This window comes from Cheilinus undulatus, linkage group 7 (genome assembly GCF_018320785.1).
Source record: "Cheilinus undulatus linkage group 7, ASM1832078v1, whole genome shotgun sequence".
In the NCBI taxonomy this organism is placed as follows: Eukaryota; Metazoa; Chordata; class Actinopteri; order Labriformes; family Labridae; genus Cheilinus; species Cheilinus undulatus.
In genome coordinates this window covers 53155717-53175968 of record NC_054871.1, presented here as the reverse complement: position 1 = coordinate 53175968, position 20252 = coordinate 53155717, and the positions used below count along the sequence as shown (strand labels likewise).

General features: G+C 42.7%; 1 protein-coding gene across 1 annotated transcript; it reads right to left on the bottom strand.

Annotated features, from left to right (window-relative positions):
* Positions 1-10884: 10884 nt before the first annotated feature.
* On the bottom strand, positions 10885-20196 carry mettl13 (methyltransferase like 13). Its single transcript, XM_041791601.1, has 10 exons — positions 19938-20196; positions 19545-19817; positions 18692-19160; positions 18064-18263; positions 17796-17985; positions 14336-14494; positions 14048-14260; positions 13824-13955; positions 13376-13688; positions 10885-11161 (listed from the first exon to the last, which is right to left on the bottom strand). Exons 1-9 carry the CDS (start codon positions 20088-20090, stop codon positions 13405-13407), a joined length of 2073 nt encoding a protein of 690 aa, XP_041647535.1. The 5' UTR covers positions 20091-20196; the 3' UTR covers positions 10885-11161; positions 13376-13404.
* Between the last annotated feature and the right edge of the window lie 56 nt (positions 20197-20252).

The window sequence follows — 20252 nt, the reverse complement described above, 5'->3', positions numbered from 1 at the left end:
GTTGCCGAGCCTTAACATTCAATGTTCTGCCGTCAATAGTTACCATTAGAGCCTTAATGTCCAACGTTCTGCCGTCAGCAGTTACCGAGCCTTAACATTCAATGTTCTGCCGTCAGTAGATACCATTAGAGCCTTAACATTCAATGTTCTGCCGTCAGTACTTACCATCAGAGCCTTAACACTCAATGTTCTGCCGTCAGTAGTTACCATTAGAGCCTTAATGTCCAACCTTCTGCCGTCAATAGTTACCATTAGAGCCTTAATGTCCAACGTTCTGCCGTCAGTAGTTACCGAGCCTTAACGTTCAACATTCTGCCATCAGCAGTTACCGAGCCTTAACATTCAACGTTCTGCTGTCAGTAGTAACCATTAGAGACTTAACATTCAACGTTCTGCTGTCAGTAGTAACCATTAGAGACTTAACATTCAACGTTCTGCCGTCAGTAGTTACCATTAGAGCCTTAATGTCCAACCTTCTGCCGTCAATAGTTACCATTAGAGCCTTAATGTCCAACGTTCTGCTGTCAGTAGTTACCGAGCCTTAACGTTCAACATTCTGCCATCAGCAGTTACCGAGCCTTAACATTCAACGTTCTGCTGTCAGTAGTAACCATTAGAGACTTAACATTCAACGTTCTGCTGTCAGTAGTAACCATTAGAGACTTAACATTCAACGTTCTGCTGTCAGTAGTAACCATTAGAGACTTAACATTCAACGTTCTGCCGTCAGTAGTTACTGTTTGAGACTTAACATCCAACGTTCTGCCGTCAGTCGTTGCCGAGCCTTAACATTCAATGTTCTGCCGTCAGTAGTTACCATTAGAGCCTTAATGTCCAACGTTCTGCCGTCAGTAGTTACCATTAGAGCCTTAATGTCCAACGTTCTGCCGTCAGTAGTAACCGAGCCTTAACATTCAACATTCTGCCGTCAGCAGTTACCGAGCCTTAACATTCAATGTTCTGCCGTCAGTAGTTACCATTAGAGCCTTAATGTCCAACGTTCTGCCGTCAGTAGTTACCATTAGAGCCTTAATGTCCAACGTTCTGCCGTCAGTAGTTACCATTAGAGCCTTAATGTCCAACGTTCTGCCGTCAGCAGTTACCATTAGAGCCTTAATGTCCAACGTTCTGCCGTCAGTAGTTACCATTAGAGCCTTAACATTCAATGTTCTGCCGTCAGTAGATACCATTAGAGCCTTAACATTCAATGTTCTGCCGTCAGTACTTACCATCAGAGCCTTAACACTCAATGTTCTGCCGTCAGTAGTTACCATTAGAGCCTTAATGTCCAACCTTCTGCCGTCAATAGTTACCATTAGAGCCTTAATGTCCAACGTTCTGCCGTCAGTAGTTACCGAGCCTTAACGTTCAACATTCTGCCATCAGCAGTTACCGAGCCTTAACATTCAACGTTCTGCTGTCAGTAGTAACCATTAGAGACTTAACATTCAACGTTCTGCTGTCAGTAGTAACCATTAGAGACTTAACATTCAACGTTCTGCCGTCAGTAGTTACCATTAGAGCCTTAATGTCCAACCTTCTGCCGTCAATAGTTACCATTAGAGCCTTAATGTCCAACGTTCTGCTGTCAGTAGTTACCGAGCCTTAACGTTCAACATTCTGCCATCAGCAGTTACCGAGCCTTAACATTCAACGTTCTGCTGTCAGTAGTAACCATTAGAGACTTAACATTCAACGTTCTGCTGTCAGTAGTAACCATTAGAGACTTAACATTCAACGTTCTGCTGTCAGTAGTAACCATTAGAGACTTAACATTCAACGTTCTGCCGTCAGTAGTTACTGTTTGAGACTTAACATCCAACGTTCTGCCGTCAGTCGTTGCCGAGCCTTAACATTCAATGTTCTGCCGTCAGTAGTTACCATTAGAGCCTTAATGTCCAACGTTCTGCCGTCAGTAGTTACCATTAGAGCCTTAATGTCCAACGTTCTGCCGTCAGTAGTAACCGAGCCTTAACATTCAACATTCTGCCGTCAGCAGTTACCGAGCCTTAACATTCAATGTTCTGCCGTCAGTAGTTACCATTAGAGCCTTAATGTCCAACGTTCTGCCGTCAGTAGTTACCATTAGAGCCTTAATGTCCAACGTTCTGCCGTCAGCAGTTACCATTAGAGCCTTAATGTCCAACGTTCTGCCGTCAGTAGTTACCATTAGAGCCTTAATGTCCAACGTTCTGCCGTCAGTAGTTACCATTAGAGCCTTAATGTCCAACGTTCTGCCGTCAGTAGTTACCGAGCCTTAACATTCAATGTTCTGCCGTCAGTAGTTACCATTAGAGCCTTAATGTCCAACGTTCTGCCGTCAGTAGTTACCGAGCCTTAACGTTCAACATTCTGCCGTCAGTAGTAACCGAGCCTTAACGTTCAACATTCTGCCGTCAGCAGTTACCGAGCCTTAACATTCAATGTTCTGCCGTCAGTAGTTACCATTAGAGCCTTAATGTCCAACGTTCTGCCGTCAGTAGTTACCATTAGAGCCTTAATGTCCAACGTTCTGCCGTCAGCAGTTACCATTAGAGCCTTAATGTCCAACGTTCTGCCGTCAGTAGTTACCGAGCCTTAACGTTCAACATTCTGCCGTCAGTAGTTACCATTAGAGCCTTAATGTCCAACGTTCTGCCGTCAGTAGTTACCATTAGAGCCTTAATGTCCAACGTTCTGCCGTCAGCAGTTACCGAGCCTTAACGTTCAACATTCTGCCGTCAGCAGTTACCGAGCCTTAACATTCAATGTTCTGCCGTCAGTAGTTACCATTAGAGCCTTAATGTCCAACGTTCTGCCGTCAGCAGTTACCATTAGAGCCTTAATGTCCAACATTCTGCCGTCAGCAGTTACCATTAGAGCCTTAATGTCCAACATTCTGCCGTCAGCAGTTACCGAGCCTTAACATTCAATGTTCTGCCGTCAGTAGTTACCATTAGAGCCTTAACGTCCAACGTTCTGCCGTCAGTAGTTACCATTAGAGCCTTAATGTCCAACGTTCTGCCGTCAGCAGTTACCATTAGAGCCTTAATGTCCAACGTTCTGCCGTCAGCAGTTACCATTAGAGCCTTAATGTCCAACGTTCTGCCGTCAGTAGTTACCATTAGAGCCTTAATGTCCAACGTTCTGCCGTCAGTAGTTACCGAGCCTTAACATTCAATGTTCTGCCGTCAGTAGTTACCATTAGAGCCTTAATGTCCAACGTTCTGCCGTCAGTAGTTACCGAGCCTTAACGTTCAACATTCTGCCGTCAGTAGTAACCGAGCCTTAACGTTCAACATTCTGCCGTCAGCAGTTACCGAGCCTTAACATTCAATGTTCTGCCGTCAGTAGTTACCATTAGAGCCTTAATGTCCAACGTTCTGCCGTCAGCAGTTACCATTAGAGCCTTAATGTCCAACGTTCTGCCGTCAGTAGTTACCGAGCCTTAACGTTCAACATTCTGCCATCAGTAGTTACCGTTAGAGCCTTAACGTTCAGCGTTCTGCCATCAGTAGTTACCGAGCCTTAACGTTCAACATTCTGCCATCAGTACTGCCGTCAGCAGTTACCATTAGAGCCTTAACGTGCAGCGTTCTGCCATCAGTAGTTACCGAGCCTTAACGTTCAACATTCTGCCATCAGTAGTTACCGTTAGAGCCTTAACGTTCAACATTCTGCCATCAGTAGTTACCGTTAGAGCCTTAACGTTCAACGTTCTGCCATCAGTAGTTACCGTTAGAGCCTTAACATTCAATGTTCTGCTGTCAGTACTTACCATTAGAGCCTTAACATTCAATGTTCTGCCATCAGCAGTTACCGAGCCTTTACATTCAATGTTCTGCCGTCAGTAGTTACCATTAGAGCCTTAATGTCCAACGTTCTGCCGTCAGTAGTTACCATTAGAGCCTTAATGTCCAACGTTCTGCCGTCAGCAGTTACCATTAGAGCCTTAATGTCCAACGTTCTGCCGTCAGTAGTTACCGAGCCTTAACGTTCAACATTCTGCCATCAGTAGTTACCGTTAGAGCCTTAACGTTCAGCGTTCTGCCATCAGTAGTTACCGAGCCTTAACGTTCAACATTCTGCCATCAGTAGTTACCGTTAGAGCCTTAACGTTCAACGTTCTGCCATCAGTAGTTACCGTTAGAGCCTTAACGTTCAGCGTTCTGCCATCAGTAGTTACCGAGCCTTAACGTTCAACATTCTGCCATCAGTAGTTACCGTTAGAGCCTTAACGTTCAACATTCTGCCATCAGTAGTTACCGTTAGAGCCTTAACGTTCAACGTTCTGCCATCAGTAGTTACCGTTAGAGCCTTAACATTCAATGTTCTGCTGTCAGTACTTACCATTAGAGCCTTAACATTCAATGTTCTGCCATCAGCAGTTACCGAGCCTTTACATTCAATGTTCTGCCGTCAGTAGTTACCATTAGAGCCTTAATGTCCAACGTTCTGCCGTCAGTAGTTACCATTAGAGCCTTAATGTCCAACGTTCTGCCGTCAGCAGTTACCATTAGAGCCTTAATGTCCAACGTTCTGCCGTCAGTAGTTACCGAGCCTTAACGTTCAACATTCTGCCATCAGTAGTTACCGTTAGAGCCTTAACGTTCAGCGTTCTGCCATCAGTAGTTACCGAGCCTTAACGTTCAACATTCTGCCATCAGTAGTTACCGTTAGAGCCTTAACGTTCAACGTTCTGCCATCAGTAGTTACCGTTAGAGCCTTAACGTTCAGCGTTCTGCCATCAGTAGTTACCGAGCCTTAACGTTCAACATTCTGCCATCAGTAGTTACCGTTAGAGCCTTAACGTTCAACATTCTGCCATCAGTAGTTACCGTTAGAGCCTTAACGTTCAACGTTCTGCCATCAGTAGTTACCGTTAGAGCCTTAACATTCAATGTTCTGCTGTCAGTACTTACCATTAGAGCCTTAACATTCAATGTTCTGCCATCAGCAGTTACCGAGCCTTTACATTCAATGTTCTGCCGTCAGTAGTTACCATTAGAGCCTTAATGTCCAACGTTCTGCCGTCAGCAGTTACCATTAGAGCCTTAATGTCCAACATTCTGCCGTCAGCAGTTACCATTAGAGCCTTAATGTCCAACATTCTGCCGTCAGCAGTTACCGAGCCTTAACATTCAATGTTCTGCCGTCAGTAGTTACCATTAGAGCCTTAACGTTCAACGTTCTGCCATCAGTAGTTATCGTTAGAGCCTTAACGTTCAACGTTCTGCCATCAGTAGTTACCGTTAGAGCCTTAACGTTCAACGTTCTGCCATCAGTAGTTACCGTTAGAGCCTTAACGTTCAACGTTTCCATTGGTAGAAGTTGAAAGAGAGTCTGTAAACTGCTCCTTACCGACATGTTGGACCGTTAAAGCCTCCGGGAGTGAGCAGAGAGTCTGCCCTGAAGTATTAACCCCTCTGCGGACTCTTTATTTCAGCTGTCTGTCGACACAAGAGGAAAACCACAGACCATGACAGCTAACAGAATCTACTGATCTGCGCATGCGCTGGAAAGTTTAGATTTTTTTGGAGGTGCGCGTCGACGCAGAGGCAGACAAATGCCATGTTTTGGACTGTTTGAGCTAATAAGTTATAATTTTTATCTCAGATTTTGAGCCTTTAAACGTATCACTTTGATCTTTTTCAATCTCAAAATCATTTATCATCAGTGCTAAGCCCCCCCCCCCCCCGTAATTCGTTGCTGGTGAAAATGAGGTTGACAGTTTATGGTTAAATGTGGACCCTGCTCAGCCCTCAGGTTAGACCCAAATTTCAGTTTGCAGAAATGGTCTGCTATGAAAAACAAGGAGGATCATTTTGTGTCTTTATCCTTGAAAAATAAAAACAAAACACAAAGTCCGTCCATCCTGGCAGAGATCTTATACGGGTTGTAATGGTTGGTTGGTGGTTTTAGGTGGAGAGGCTAGCAGCATTAGCAGAAGCTCCAGGATAGCAGGTTAGCTCAGACAAGCAAGAGGACAGTATGGGGATTTCCACACGGTGCTTTATTCTACAACTGAAAACAGACTATACAATGCCAGGTCTCCACGGTGTTATATATGGACTACTCATACATGAGAAGTAAAATACAGACATAACCTTAACCAACTCACCATGTAGTTTTTGGGAGTCCTCTTCACTGTTGTGCACACATGCAAGAGTGGCAGAGAGAGTGTCACACACTAGCTACTTTCTGGTTCATAGAACATAAACATAGCAAGGGCTCCACCTTGTGGCGTAATCAGGTACTACAATGGAATTCTGACTGTTACAGGGTCCTTTGCATGAGCTTGTGTGTCACGGTGCTGTGGTAATATTGTCAATTAAAACTGTGACTAAAACTGCTCGTCAACAGCCTTTTTATCCATGACAAAAACTAGACTAAAGGTCTCTACACACTGAGACTAACAAAAATAGATCTGTGATGACTAAAACTAGACTGAGACTAACAAAAATAGATCTGTGATGACTAAAACTAGACTGAGACTAACAAAAATAGATCTGTGATGACTAAAACTAGACTGAGACTAACAAAAATAGATCTGTGATGACTAAAACTAGACTAACAAAAATAGATCTGTGATGACTAAAACTAGATTGAGACTAACAAAAATAGATCTGTGACGACTAAAACTAGACAGACAAAAATAGATCTGTGATGACTAAAACTAGACTGAGACTAACAAAAATAGATCTGTGATGACTAAAACTAGACAGACAAAAATAGATCTGTGATGACTAAAACTAGACTGAGACTAACAAAAATAGATCTGTGATGACTAAAACTAACAAAAACTAAGTTAAGTTTTCATCGAGATGAGTATAACTAGAAAAAAATATAATGTATTTCTCGTCAGACATTCTAAATCTGTGATATTTCTCCACTGTGGGTAAATCTGTCAAAAACAACACATCTGTATCTATTCTGTCTCTCAGCTGTAGAAAGCAGGGACCCCAGGTTTGGCAGGGAGAACACACTACCATGATTTGGTACCAGATCTAGGCAAAAGAATAAATGCTGGGACTAAAAGTTCAGACTAAAATGTGAGGACTTTTTATGGACTAAAACTAGACCAAAACTGAAAAGGATAGAAATGACTAAAATGGGACTAAAGCTAAAATGCATTTCATTTAAAGACCAACACTGAGACTAAAATCAAAAATAGCTGCTAAAATGAACACTGTCACGGTGCCCGGCCAAGCTAGAGAGAGAGAGCTCACAACGTTTCTGTGCCGCTATGGCGAGGCTGTGAGAAAAACTCTGGCCTTTATCTACGGCACTGATATCTCATAATACACGGGCATGAGCCGCTCTCAGTAACACTGAAACGACTCAGAACGACTCAATAAACCAACAGATAAAACACAAAAGTCAAATATTTCAGAGAGAAATGACAACGGACCAAAGTTTTCATCATAATATAAATGTGAACACAACATGAGACCGGTCTTTTTCTTTATGATGCAGCAGTTTCAGATGAAAGAATGGACTCTGTGTAAAGGCCGTCATACCAATGTTTCCACATCAACATGTCATTTCTGGCACGGTGCCTGCCGTGGGACAACCCGCCCTGCAGTGTCACTCCTGATGCTTTCTCATCTCCCTCTTTCCTTGTTCCTCTCAGTTTTTCATGAGGAGGTCTGGACCCAGACTAGCTGGAAATAAATCATGATGATGTTGCCACATTATTTACATTTTTGGCTGATTAGATTTGCTCAAATGACTTAAACTAGAATAAACTATAAAGGTTAGAAATAATTAAAATGAGACTAATACTCATAAATATTTTAATCTAAAGACTGCATTAACACTGCCATCCTGTTACAATCAAAACATGAAGGATTTCTTTGTCTTTAAAAAATCTGAGGTCATGAGGATACTTGTGTATGTGTGTATACATGGTGTACGTATACATGTACACAAGTATATATAATTAATATTATTATGACTTTATTTTATTCATTATTTAATGTACTATTACTTTATGTCTATTATCATTGTTGTTATGTTTTTTAATTATTCCTGATTTAATTAGCAGTCTCTTAAGCCCCCCCCCGTTTTCTTTTTCTCATAGATGGACAACTATAATTTCTTTATAGCCATCCCCCTTCCCCTTAACCAACAAAATTGGAATTATATGTAATGTATAAGCCAGGACACCACAAATTGTTCAACACCAATGCCATAATAATGTCCGTTCTTGTTTTTATTTATTCATTTTTTCCCCAGTTTGTTTGTATGTATTGTTTGTTATTGTATGTTTGTTTTGTTGGTTGGTATGTATGTACACTTCATCACCGATAAAAAAAATAAATAAATAAAAATTACTAAAAAAAAAAAAAAATCTGAGGTCATACAAGCACAAAATTAAAAACTATCTCAATATTTTAAAATCAGTAATTTTTTATTCATTTAAATATTTTACTGCAAAAATTCTACATATTGTACCTTTAATATCTCATAATCAAGGCCTACTTTCCCAACATTTTTACTTCATACTTCTTATTTTTAAACAGGCTTAGTTTCATTGATTTTCTCTTCCCACTGGCAGAAATGGGCCTCCATAGGGAGGAGACAGATGAGCCAATTCTGAAAGTAGGCTGACTTATCAGACACGAGGCGATCCTTCACTCAGCTATTTAAGATCCCACACACACAGGGAGAGGGCAGGGCACACACACACACACACACACACACAAGCTGCAACTAGAACCAGATCCACATCCATCCACTGTAAATAACACTCCTGCATTCTTTGGCAGTGAGAGAGCGAGCAGAGAGAAACACGCAGCAACAGGAGAGCGAAAGAGAGAGTGAAAGATCAAACTGATATCAGAGACACACGGGCACGGACAGATAAGAGGAACTCTCCTGGGGGGTGTTTCAGAGACCATGGGGGGTAAAAAGGGGGCTGAGGACCAACCAAAGAAAGATAAAAATGTAGTGTTTGATCCATCTTTGAAGCGCTATCATGAGGGCAGGACAAATGAACCATTTCTCACTCATCAAATAAGAAATATCTAAAAACCTTCTACATGCTTTCAAATGGCAAAAATGCAGATATTCCATTATGTCATTCAGTTACTATTCAACTAAATCTGCAAAAGCATTTTAAGCATGCAACACAAAGTTAAAGCGATTAAAGGAACTATGACGACAGGATTTCAATCAAAGATCCAATTTTACTGAATTTATTTCAACAAAAAATGTTTTTTTTAGCATCATTAATGTTTTTGCCTCTTCCATCTACCGTACACACAGCCCACATTGGCTGATACTGAAAACTGATGTATTGGTTGTAAATATCAGCAGAAAATGTCATCTAGATCAGGAGTTTCCAAAGTGTGTGAGAGTGAGCCTCCCCTAAGAAGAAATGATGCATTCGGTGGACCCCCACCCACAAAAGGATTCAAACTGAAAAACAACATTTCAAACATTTATGTCTAATCTTTAAACATTTTTTACATTAATATATTTTGGATATTTTGGTTTGCAAATGTCCTTAAACATCTGCCTTTCCCTCTTAGTCAGTTAGAATGCCATTAAATACCCTTTTTCATGTTTTTTTGGCTATTTTACAACTTCTTTTTTCCACTTTTTCCCATTTTTTTTCCACTTTAATCCCATTTTTGCCCTTTTTCACTTTTTTGCCCATTTAAGCTACCTTTCATCATTAGATATCCCTTTTTCCCCAATTCTTTGCTTATTTTTGCGATGTCTTTTTGCCACTTTAATCCCATTTTTTGCCCTTTTTTTTTTTTTTTTTACTATTTTTGCAACTTTTGCCCATTTAAACTACCCTTTGCCATTAAATACCACTTGTTTCTTTTTTTGCTGTTTTTGCCACCTTTTTTTGCCACTTTATCCCATTTTTGCCACTTTTCACCCTTGTAAGCTGCCTTTTTCCATTAAATACCACTTTTTCCTGCCCATTTTAACACTTTTTTTTTTTTGCAACTTTTCACCCATTTTTTGCCGCTTTTCTCCCATTTTTGCCCTTTGTCACCATTTTCTCCCAATTTTCAACCATTTAAGCTAGCTTTTGTCATTAAATACCATTTTTTTCCCTAGTTTTTGTCAATTTAAGCCACTTTTGTCACTTTCCAATTATTTCAGCTACATTTTGCCATTTAACACCACTTGCTTAGTCTTTTTTGCCCATTTTTGCCACTCTTGACTTCTTTTTGCCCATTTAAGTCACTTTTCACTCACTTTTTTTGTCACTTGTCACTCATTTTTACCACTTTCTGACCATTTTTCCACCTTTTCACCCCATTTTCACCCATTTTTGCTGCTTTTTGACCATTTTGCCACCTTTAACCTATTTTTGTTGCTACTTCCAGCTGTTTTTTCTCTTTTCCCCTCTTAGATTGTGGCTCTTGCAAAGGTATTTTCAGTAATGTGGCTCTTTGGTTGAGTAACACTGCTCTATAGCATAGTCCCTATAGTAACTATAAGTTTATCCATTTAGCTCCATGCACAGCAGAGGTTAGCAAAGCAAATCCCCTTTTTTCTGGTTTATGGTTCCACATCTCCCCTGAAGCTCTGTGGCGCCCCCCAGTGGAGGCCCGCCTCAAACTCTGAAAACCACTGATCTAGATCAAAATCAAGACACTCCTGATGCCTTATCATCTCCCTCTTTCCTTGTTCCTCTCAGTGACAGAGGGGAAATTGGAACAGAGCGGTGAGGTAACGGCACGAAATGTTGCACTGCATTGTGTTACATCACTTGTGGGCTGTCAGGAAAACTATAATAACAATAAACTATTATCAGTAAAAGGAAGCTGATGTTGCTGACGCTGTTAGAGTTGTCATACCTCTGAAATAATTCTCATGAAAATCAAACAACACTGATTTCTCTTGTTCTATACAAGTAAATAAATAAAAAACACAATGTTGGTAAATATCCTTCCTTTAATGATCAAATACTGAAGCAAACAGTCTAAGCTGCACGGATGTGAGATGATGTTTTAGGGCCACTGAGAAAAAAACATCAAAGAGGATCTGTTCATTTTTGAGTGGAAACAGCGGTGAATTTATAATAACCAAAACTTTTGAGGTTATAAAGGCGATAGCGTCCACGGTACTGTGCAGAGGCTGAAGTCCCCTGCCTGAGAGCTCTAGTGGAGGAGGATCAGTGCTGTCCTGGTCATGTACGGGTTGTCCTGGGACACTAGGAGGGACATGGAAAAAAAACAATCTGTTGAAAAAAATAACAGTCAACACCTTTACAGGTGGATGTGGATGCACAGCCTAGGGTAGCGTCGGGTGGGGAGGAGGGTTGCCACACAAGCCACAGGTCGTGTGGAGGTCCCGAGGGCCTGAAAACCACTGGGGTGTGGACTAAAGGGGCGCTGCTAAGCTTGACTCTTGCTGCACCAGTCCCCTCAGCTCTGGTTGTGGCATGTTTGGCCCCATGGTGAATCCTGAAGACCTAGAATGTATGCGTGACTGTAGTTTGGAAAAAATCACAACAGACGAAGCTATTTTTCAATTTAATGGGACTGAGCTCCAAGAAAATACGGATTTTAGCCCAGAACCATCACCTGGTCATTACCATCAGGACTGAAAGAAGACGTTTCTGTTAACTACTCAGCCGTTTTCAGCTGGGTTTCTCTTATATTTATAACTTTAGAATGTTCTACATTTTTGACTTTATAAACTTGTATTTTCTGAGTTTATAAAGTCCAAATTTACCCCTCTATGGGATGATGTTGCCTGTAGGCGACATACCACTTTTTGGCCTTGTGCACTTGAATAATATATTCCCAAGTATGATAAGAGTACTTAAAGACACTGGCAGGACCTTAAGTAACCTAAAACATTGTCCTAATTTGTCACATAACTCTCTGGAAGCCGTTTTATAACCCTTTTCTGAGCAGACATTCTCACACAAAACAGCTCGGCCATTTTGCTGCAAAAGAACTGCAAGAAAATATTTTTCCCAGATATTTCTGAGGCTGGAAAAAATGTGTACATAATTATTGGTGGGTAAAGTTTAATTTTTAGTTGTTAAATGTTGCTTTTTTTGATGAATAAATGATGGAAAATGGTTAAAATATACGTTACCTTGTGGCAACACCGTACCATTATGGAAAAGTGCAAACACTGTACTGTTATGGATTCACAATGGTACCATTGCATTTTGGTATTGTATATTAAGGTATTAATATGTGATTACTGAAATAAGAATGAGGAGAAGGACAGTGACACTGACCGCTATGAGAACAAGGATGAGGAAAGTGAGAAGTGATGTGGATCAGGATGAGGACAGTGAGGGTAAATGTACAGTAACCAGTAAGACAGACTATAAGATGTATACATAATAACTTATTTTCTGGATATTTTCACAGCATGCAAAGGACATTTTTTTCTTTTTCAGTTCTCCTACATGTAGCAAAAAACAAGGCCAAGGACTTGAAGGGGGAAAACTCTAGGAACATTCCCACAAGGCAACAGTCAGACATGAAATACTGTAATCTGATAATATCAAAAATAGTTCTTTTCATTGTTAAAGTTCAAATATAATTAATTGCAACCTGTTGCAGCTACTTTGCATTTTCAATATGCTTTAAAACAGAGTTTTAGGGGCCAGTTTTTTATTTAAAATTTTAAATGATATTGTTTCTTTTTCATTCTGTACCATTATGGGAAACTGACAACCCAAAAAGCACCCTTCCAAAAAAAAGTTTTTATTTACTATTATTATGTTTATTTAGTCTACTTTATGACAAAAAAACACCACGAATATATATTTTTTCCCACCTGGCATCATATTGTGTTCCATAGAGGGTTAACTTAAAATAAAACAAAAATCTGTCTGGTTTATTGTGAATGTATGACGTTATACTCTCATAAATGTTAACTTGACTTTTAGGGCGCCGCTTTAGCTCAGTGGGTAGAGCAGGGGCTGCATCCTCCACACACCGGCCACAGGATCGATTCCCGATCTTGGAGGTGTTAGGTTCATATCTTCCTCCCACTCTTTCCCCTGTTTCCTGTCAGTCCTATCACAGTAGAGGTCAAACTAGTCTTTTAAAAAGTTGAAAATGAGCAGATCAGATTTATTTGTCATCAGAGTGATCCTAGAACACCACCACACTGTTTCAGTGCATTCATTCTGCTGGTATACACCTTTACCTTAAATAAACATTTGAAAGTATCTGCACTTCTGAGGTTCTTCAGTCAGGTTGGACTGAATTGTTTTAAAATTTTGGGGGTGTAAATATCAGAGACATAATATTTTTCAAACTTAATTTAAATCTTCTATTGGATTATTAGTGTAATAGATGTGAGTTTACAGCCTCCTCACAGCATTGGTGGTGGAGGGCCTGATCTGATGTCTTGGGGTCAGTCCTGTCAGATACCCTCATGACTGGGTCCTTACCCATGATGCACGTGTTCTGGGGTTGAAGGTCACTCTATTGTCAGGTCCTTTAAGAGCTCTGAAATGTCTATGTGAGGCTTCCTGCTGCTCCCTGAGCTCAGGGCGGCCTGCAGACTCTGACCCGCCAGCTTCAGTGAGGGAAGGATGTCAGCGGTGTCTGACGTCTCCTTTTCTTCAGGAGAACACAGGAGGACTTCATTGACCTCCCCCTCGATACTCCTGGAGAGGATGGTGGGAAACACGGCGCTCACTCGCTCCAACACGGTTTTCCTCAACACTGAGTCTCGACACACCAGGTTCAAAGTGAACACACCTGGTCCAACGAGAGCAGATATTAGGAGACCAATCAGCAGGGGTTTTGGACATGAATACTTTGCAGTATTAACAGTCATTTTACTTTTAAAAAGCTGACATGTGAGATAAACAGGCATGAGAATAAAGAGAGTACCTCTGGGTGTGAGCAATGAGCGGACTTTCTGTAGGACGGAGGATTCTACAAAGGCAGCAGGGGGACAGCTCATCCCCACAGAGCTGTCTTTATTGTCCACATCAAACATGATGACATCAAACATGCGAGAGCCTGCAGATAAAGAAGAGGAGGACCCGTTACTCTCTGATGATATGCACACTCAAACAGGCGTATCCTCACAGCTAAGCAACCACTTCACTGACCTTCTTCCTGCAGGGCAGCGATGCGTTCAAGGCCATCCCCCAGAGTGACCGTCAACCGATCGTCTGGCCTGAACCCGAACCATTCCTTTGCCACCTCCAACACGACTGGGTCTAGCTCCACCACTTCCACGGAAACGTCTGGCACAAAGTCCCGCAGGAACTGCGGCAGCCCTCCTCCACCGAGGCCAATGAGCAGCACCGACAGCGGGCTGTCTGCAGGAGAGGATCAGTACAGAGCGGTGTTTGAGGAGGTTTAATCTGCTAGATTAAACATTCGTGAACACGTACCTTTGTTCTGTGGCACTCCCACCCCCAGCATAGCGAGGCCGGCCACCATGACCTCATGATGAGCGCAGCAGAGGAAGCCGCCGTCCACGGACAGAGGGGAGGAGGACAGCGCTGCTGCCTGCTTCGTCTTCTTCTTGTTTTTCTTTTTGTTGCTTGATTCTGCAGAGACAGATTTACTTTAACATAAAATAATGAAGTTTATCTGAGATAAGTAACACTGAAGGAGACATTTATTATCAAATTAGACTGTCTGATAAGCTTTAGACATGTTTCTTTTATTAAGTCCCTCCTTTATTTTGAATTGGAGCTGATATTTCTTTGATAGGTTTCTGCATTATTTAGGGTCGTCACCATGTCTGAATTCTAAACTTTCAGAGAGAATCTTATGAGTGTGCTAAAGTTTGCCTTCACGTTTCAGTAATAGAGACAACAACTCATACTGGGTGTCTATGACCTCTGATTTTAGTTATTGTGGTTTTGAAAATGTCAAAATAATTAAATCGTAAAGAACATTTAAATAAATAACACTGTAAAATACGTTTAGCCGAGTTCTTTCATTACATCAAATATTTCTAACAGTTTTCAAACACAGAGGAATCTCTCGTGTTATAAAGGGATATTCTGGTGTTTTTGAAGTTGCGCTGTATGCGGTACTTGCTATTAGCCCATTTTTCACTTTTTGTTGTCACTTTAAGCCCAATTTTGCCACTTTCCACTCATTTAAGCTGCTTTTTGCCATTAAATTTCATTATTTTCCTTGTTTACCAGTCTTTGCTGGGGTTTTTTGCCAATAGTTCTACCTTTTTGCTGATTTTTGCCCATTTTAGTCATCAGTGACTCATTTTTGTCACTTCTCACCCCTTTTTGCCACTTTTTCTCCCCACTTTTGCACCTTTTTACCTTTTCACCAAGTTTTGGCCAATTTTTGGCCTCTTTTGGACCAATTTTGCCACCTTGAACTCATTTTCATTGCACCTTTAACCCCTGGTCACCCATTTTTGGCACTTTTCTGCTGCTTTTTGACCACATTTGCCACTTTACACTTATTTTTCTGCCACTTAAACCCATCTTTGTCACTTCCCACCACTTAGATTGTGGCCCTTGCAGATGTATTTTTCTACAATTTGGCTCTTGGGTTGAGCAACACTGGTTTAAGGTAAAAATGGGACAGTTAACAATGTTAGCTCAATTGTACGTAACATTAAAATATTTTTTAAACAGAAAGTGTCTGTGTTTGGCACTATTTTGCAATGCGAGCTTTGGCTACATGTTCATCCGCTTTAGTGTATCTGATCAGTTGTTTGGGCCTGCAGGCTTCGACGGAGAGAAAACCAAACAAAAGCCGAGCTAAAACTAGACTGAAGTGCTAGCTGTTGATACGACGGGATAACATTATGAATCAGAGTACTCATATTCATCCACAGATGCAGACTCAGCAGCAGGAAAGACAGAAGACTGGTTAGGAGGAGGGATCCTGAGCAACCTGGTGATGTGTGTGTGTGTTAACTGCGAGCCCATGAACCCCGAGAGCTGCTTCCATCAGAATATGGGGGACAGAGAAGTCTGCAGCCTGCATCACTCCCCTTCCGGAGTTCCCTGTCTTACTGAACGCCCATTTTTACAGACCTTCTTTCTCTTTCAACTTCCATCCATCCATTTTCTATACCCCTTATTTCGTTCCGGGTCGGAGGGGGTGGAGCCTATCCCAGCTGTCATTGGGCGAGAGGTCTTTCAAGAGCTGAACGGAAATTTTTCCTGCCAGTAGGTTCAAAGTGGCTTTAGTTTTCTAATGGCTGATTCAACTGATCAGATACTCTGAGGTGGAAGAGCACATAGCCAAAGCATGCATTGCAAAATAGTGCCAAGCAAAGAGGCTTACTGGGTGAAAAATAAAACACTTTAATCTAATGTAAAAAAATTAGCATTATTTTTTTGTCCCATTTTGACCTAAAACTCATTAAATTACATGGAGAAAGTGTACCAGTCTGTGCCGCTGTTTAGCCTAGCTTCCCCAAGCCGTCTTGTATGAAGGGGCAATGCTCTCTGAAACCTCAGGAGGATAATGGCACTACTACCTCCAAGGGCCTCATACAAGCGAACTTCAAAAACACCAGAATATCCCTTTAAGGTTGTAGCAGGATGTTTGTCAGCCATGACAGATTTATCCTTGCCATAGAAACTCTGGGTGTTGTGTCAAAGACTGCTGCATAACAAAGCATATACTGCTGCAGGAAGCTGCCATTCTGTTGCTGTACCTCATTCATGCTTTGTGCTGCTTAGTGATCAACTATAATTATTCTCTGGCATTGGCTGCAGGATCTGTCACTCAAGCTTCCCTTGACTATGGTCCAGTCACTGGCTTGATTCCCTTCTAGCATCATCCTTTGGTATCATTTTGATTTAGAGCCCCCTGGGGGCATATTTACATACATGTGAGGACAAACTTGTTGCCCAGTCCATTCTTCTTTGGCCAATCTCTCCAGTTCCTCCAGATCTGATGGCCTGCTAGCATGGACCTTGGTCTTCAGTTCACCTCACAGATTTCAGTGGGATACCAGTCAGGGCTTTGGTCACTAAGGTTCATCTTGGCCTTCTGGAGGTAGTTCTTCACCAGAAGCCAAGGATGTTTTGGGTCGTCGTGTTGAAGACACAGAGACCCAGTTTAGCTGCTTGAGCTTTTCTTCTCCACATCTCCTTCTGTCTTCCTACAGCATAATCCTCCCACCGCCGTGTTTCACTGTGGGACGGTGTTCTTTGGCTGATACGCTTCTGCCTTCTTTCTCCAAACATCATCTACATCTCCGTGGCCAAAGACCTCTAGTTTGGTCTCAGCTGACCAGAGGACACGCTTCCAGGATCAGAATCTTTCTCCAGGCTGTCTCAGCAGACTTCAGCTTGAAGGTTTCTCTTCTGGAGAAGTGGACTTTTCATGGTCCATTCCTGTCCAGGTCTCTAGAGTTGGTCTTCTTTGAGTCTACAGTTCCTGACTTGTCTAAGTCCTTCACTGGAGTCTTGTCAGTTGTTCTGGGGTCTTTAGACACATCTCACTTGTTTTCTTTCCAGGGTCTTTGAAATCTTCCTCTTCCTTCCACCTCTGCCAGGCTTGTTCTGGACAGTGTGGCTCTCTTTCTTGCTGATCCTCCTCACTCCAGTTTGAGACACTGTGATAACTCTGTAGATCCTTCTCCTGCTTTGTGAGCATCAATGATCCTTTTTCTCCAGTCTAAACTGATGTCTTTGGTTTTCGCCATGATGCTTTCTCCAGTGACAGCTCAAACCCTGACTGAGGTTTTCAGACTGTAAACGTGATAATAACCCATGACGTCATGTTTACAGTTTGACAGGAATGTTACACCAACTTCCTGTGAAATGGCGTGATATCCAAACGGTTCCCATCGCCGCTGAGGCAGCAGAGGACAATAGAAACCACTAAGCAACTGAATGAAGAACGAGCACTGACCTTTCTTTGAAGAGACCAGACGGCTCTCTGATTGGACCAGGGCGGTGTTGGTGAGGAAAACGAGTCGCCGGTACAGCTCCCCGTCTTCTCCTCTGACGTTTTCCACACAGTACTCGCCGCTCAGCTCACTTTTCCCCCTGCTGACCTCCTCCCTCCAGCCTAGGTCTCCTCCTACCGACAGGAATGGCACCTGAACGAGAGCTGATGTTAAACGCAAATACTAAACGCCTAAAAAAGTGTTATATTTTAAAATGGAATGTGTGTTTACCTGCTGGTTGGTGGGCATACCAGGGGGGGAGAGGTCCATCACCATGGGGGACAGCTCTGTTTGGACGGCCTGCATGTCCGTGTATTCCTGATTCCTGTGCATCGCCACAATAACCAGGCGTTTGAAGTTAGCGCTAGCTGCTAACTGCTTCCTGCCCTCCGTGGAGCTGTAGAGCCACGCCGTCTCGCTGCCCTGAGGCACTGAGGAGAAACAGAGGAGGAGGAGGAGGAGGAGTTACTCAATCAATCAGAGGAGGAGGACGACAAAATCAGGTTTCAGTTTCAATCATGATTCTAGTTTTCAACAATTATGAAAACAAAATAACAGATATCAAACCATCATCGGCTGTAGGTGGTGTTGTACTCATTTTCTAGAATGTTTTACTTCTTCGTTTTAGATATTTAGACATTTTTACGTTCCTTGATTTTATTAATTGTTTGTTTTTCACACTGATCAGGGAGCCAGAGTGTTACCATGTTACATTTTAAAATGCATGTGTGGATGGATGGATGGATGGGTGAATTGACTTTAATTGATCCCAAATATTATGGATCAGATTTGTCATGTGTACAGTATTCGTCCCACAGTGGAGCAAACATGAGCAAGGGAAGAAAAGAGGAGCACTCACCAATAAAAATAGCAAACTGGTTGGATCTGGGCACCTTGGTGTTGTGGGGGCAGTCCTGTACCGTGAGCGTGTACCGGGGAAGGCCGTTTTTGGCATCACAGAGCATGAGGGAAAGGTTGGAGTTGGCGTCTGTGCCTGTTCTGAGCCTCTTTCTCAAGACAGAGTATGCCTGATGTTCCCTGACTGCTGACAACAGCTCAGTGACCTCAGAGAAACGAGTCGGCGCTCCGTCCTCCCCCACGCACATCTCTAAGAGGGGGCGGGGCAGCGGCTGTCTGAACTTGGTGCAAACCAAGACAAAGACGGGCAGAGCAAAGGAGTCCTCCTCTTTCCCTCGCTCCTCCTGCAGACAGTGCAGCCTCACGGCCCAGCCTAGCTGGACGAAGTGCTCGATCGCCAGCCGGATCACGCTTTGCTGAGCCAGGGTCACGCAAACGTAGCGCCCACCCACAGACAGCACACGGCAGACCTACAGGACCAAGTACAGACACTTATGTTTGAGGAAAGATGGCAATTCTCTGATAAGGCTGTGGGATTTTCAAAACTATGATTTTATTTTATGATCCACAAAACTAAAAATCTTTGGAATTTTACGAGTTTGTATCTAAAGAGCGAGAGAGCACCATCTACATAACACAAAAACACTTCAGTAGCACTGCCAGTGTTTTCAGATAATGTGTGAGTTAGTCTGATAGTAATAATTACAAGAAAGAAATAGCCCAGTACTGAATGCCTGTTCTGTTTTTGTAGCCGTGGTATCGACTCAGGAATCAATACCATTAGATTTTTACCAGTATCACATCAACATTTAAACCTCCTTTACTCCAAACACCCTGTCCCACTGAGCCCCTACCTCAGAGAGCATGTTCCTCGCGAGCGCCCCCTCCTCTTCTGATGCCATGGCGTCCAGCGTGCCCTTATCCAGAGCCGCCTGGAAGCTGCCATCCTCATACGGTGTCTGTGTAGCATCTACCTGCTGGAAGGTGAGGTCAGGCCGGCGTTCAGCATTCCGCTGGTTCATGTGCGCTACCACCGTCTCGCTGATGTCGATGTTAGTCAGGTGTTTGTAGCCGACATCGTACAGCTGTTCACTCAGCTCAGAGTTTCCACAACCCACCACCAAAACCTAAACCACATGAAACACGGTTCATTTTATGCCTTAATGGCAGAGACTGACACTTTATCAACATACCACCACTGCTGACAGCTGGACCCCTGCAGGTCCGCGCTCCACAGGTTGTCTCACCTGGTCCGGGACTTTGATGTACCTGTGCAGGACTCCACACAGACTGTTGTAGTCTCCGTACCACTCAAACGACCTCTCTCCTCGGTTCTTAAAGAACTTCTCCCAGAAGTCCGCCGAGCTGAACTCCTCTGCGCTGCGAGGCAGCAGACTCATGTTTACCGGAAGAACGGCTCCGTGTACCGGGCTAGAGAGCTCCGCTTCCTGGGGTAAATATCTGTTGACAGCCCCTGATCCTCCACATGGTACAAGGAACGACGTCTCTGCCCGGACAGAATAGCTAGACGCACCGCTGCTTGATTGGGGGAACGTTTCAGA

Excerpts from the sequence above, each read along its gene's own strand:
- mettl13 (XM_041791601.1), bottom strand. The coding sequence starts at position 20,090 with ATGAGTCTGCTGCCTCGCAGCGCAGAGGAGTTCAGCTCGGCGGACTTC. Across the intron at positions 19,818-19,937 it reads ACATCAAAGTCCCGGACCAG|GTTTTGGTGGTGGGTTGTGG; the intron begins GTGAGACAACCT and ends CATGTGGTTTAG. Across the intron at positions 14,495-17,795 it reads TCTGGTCTCTTCAAAGAAAG|AATCAAGCAACAAAAAGAAA; the intron begins GTCAGTGCTCGT and ends CTGTCTCTGCAG.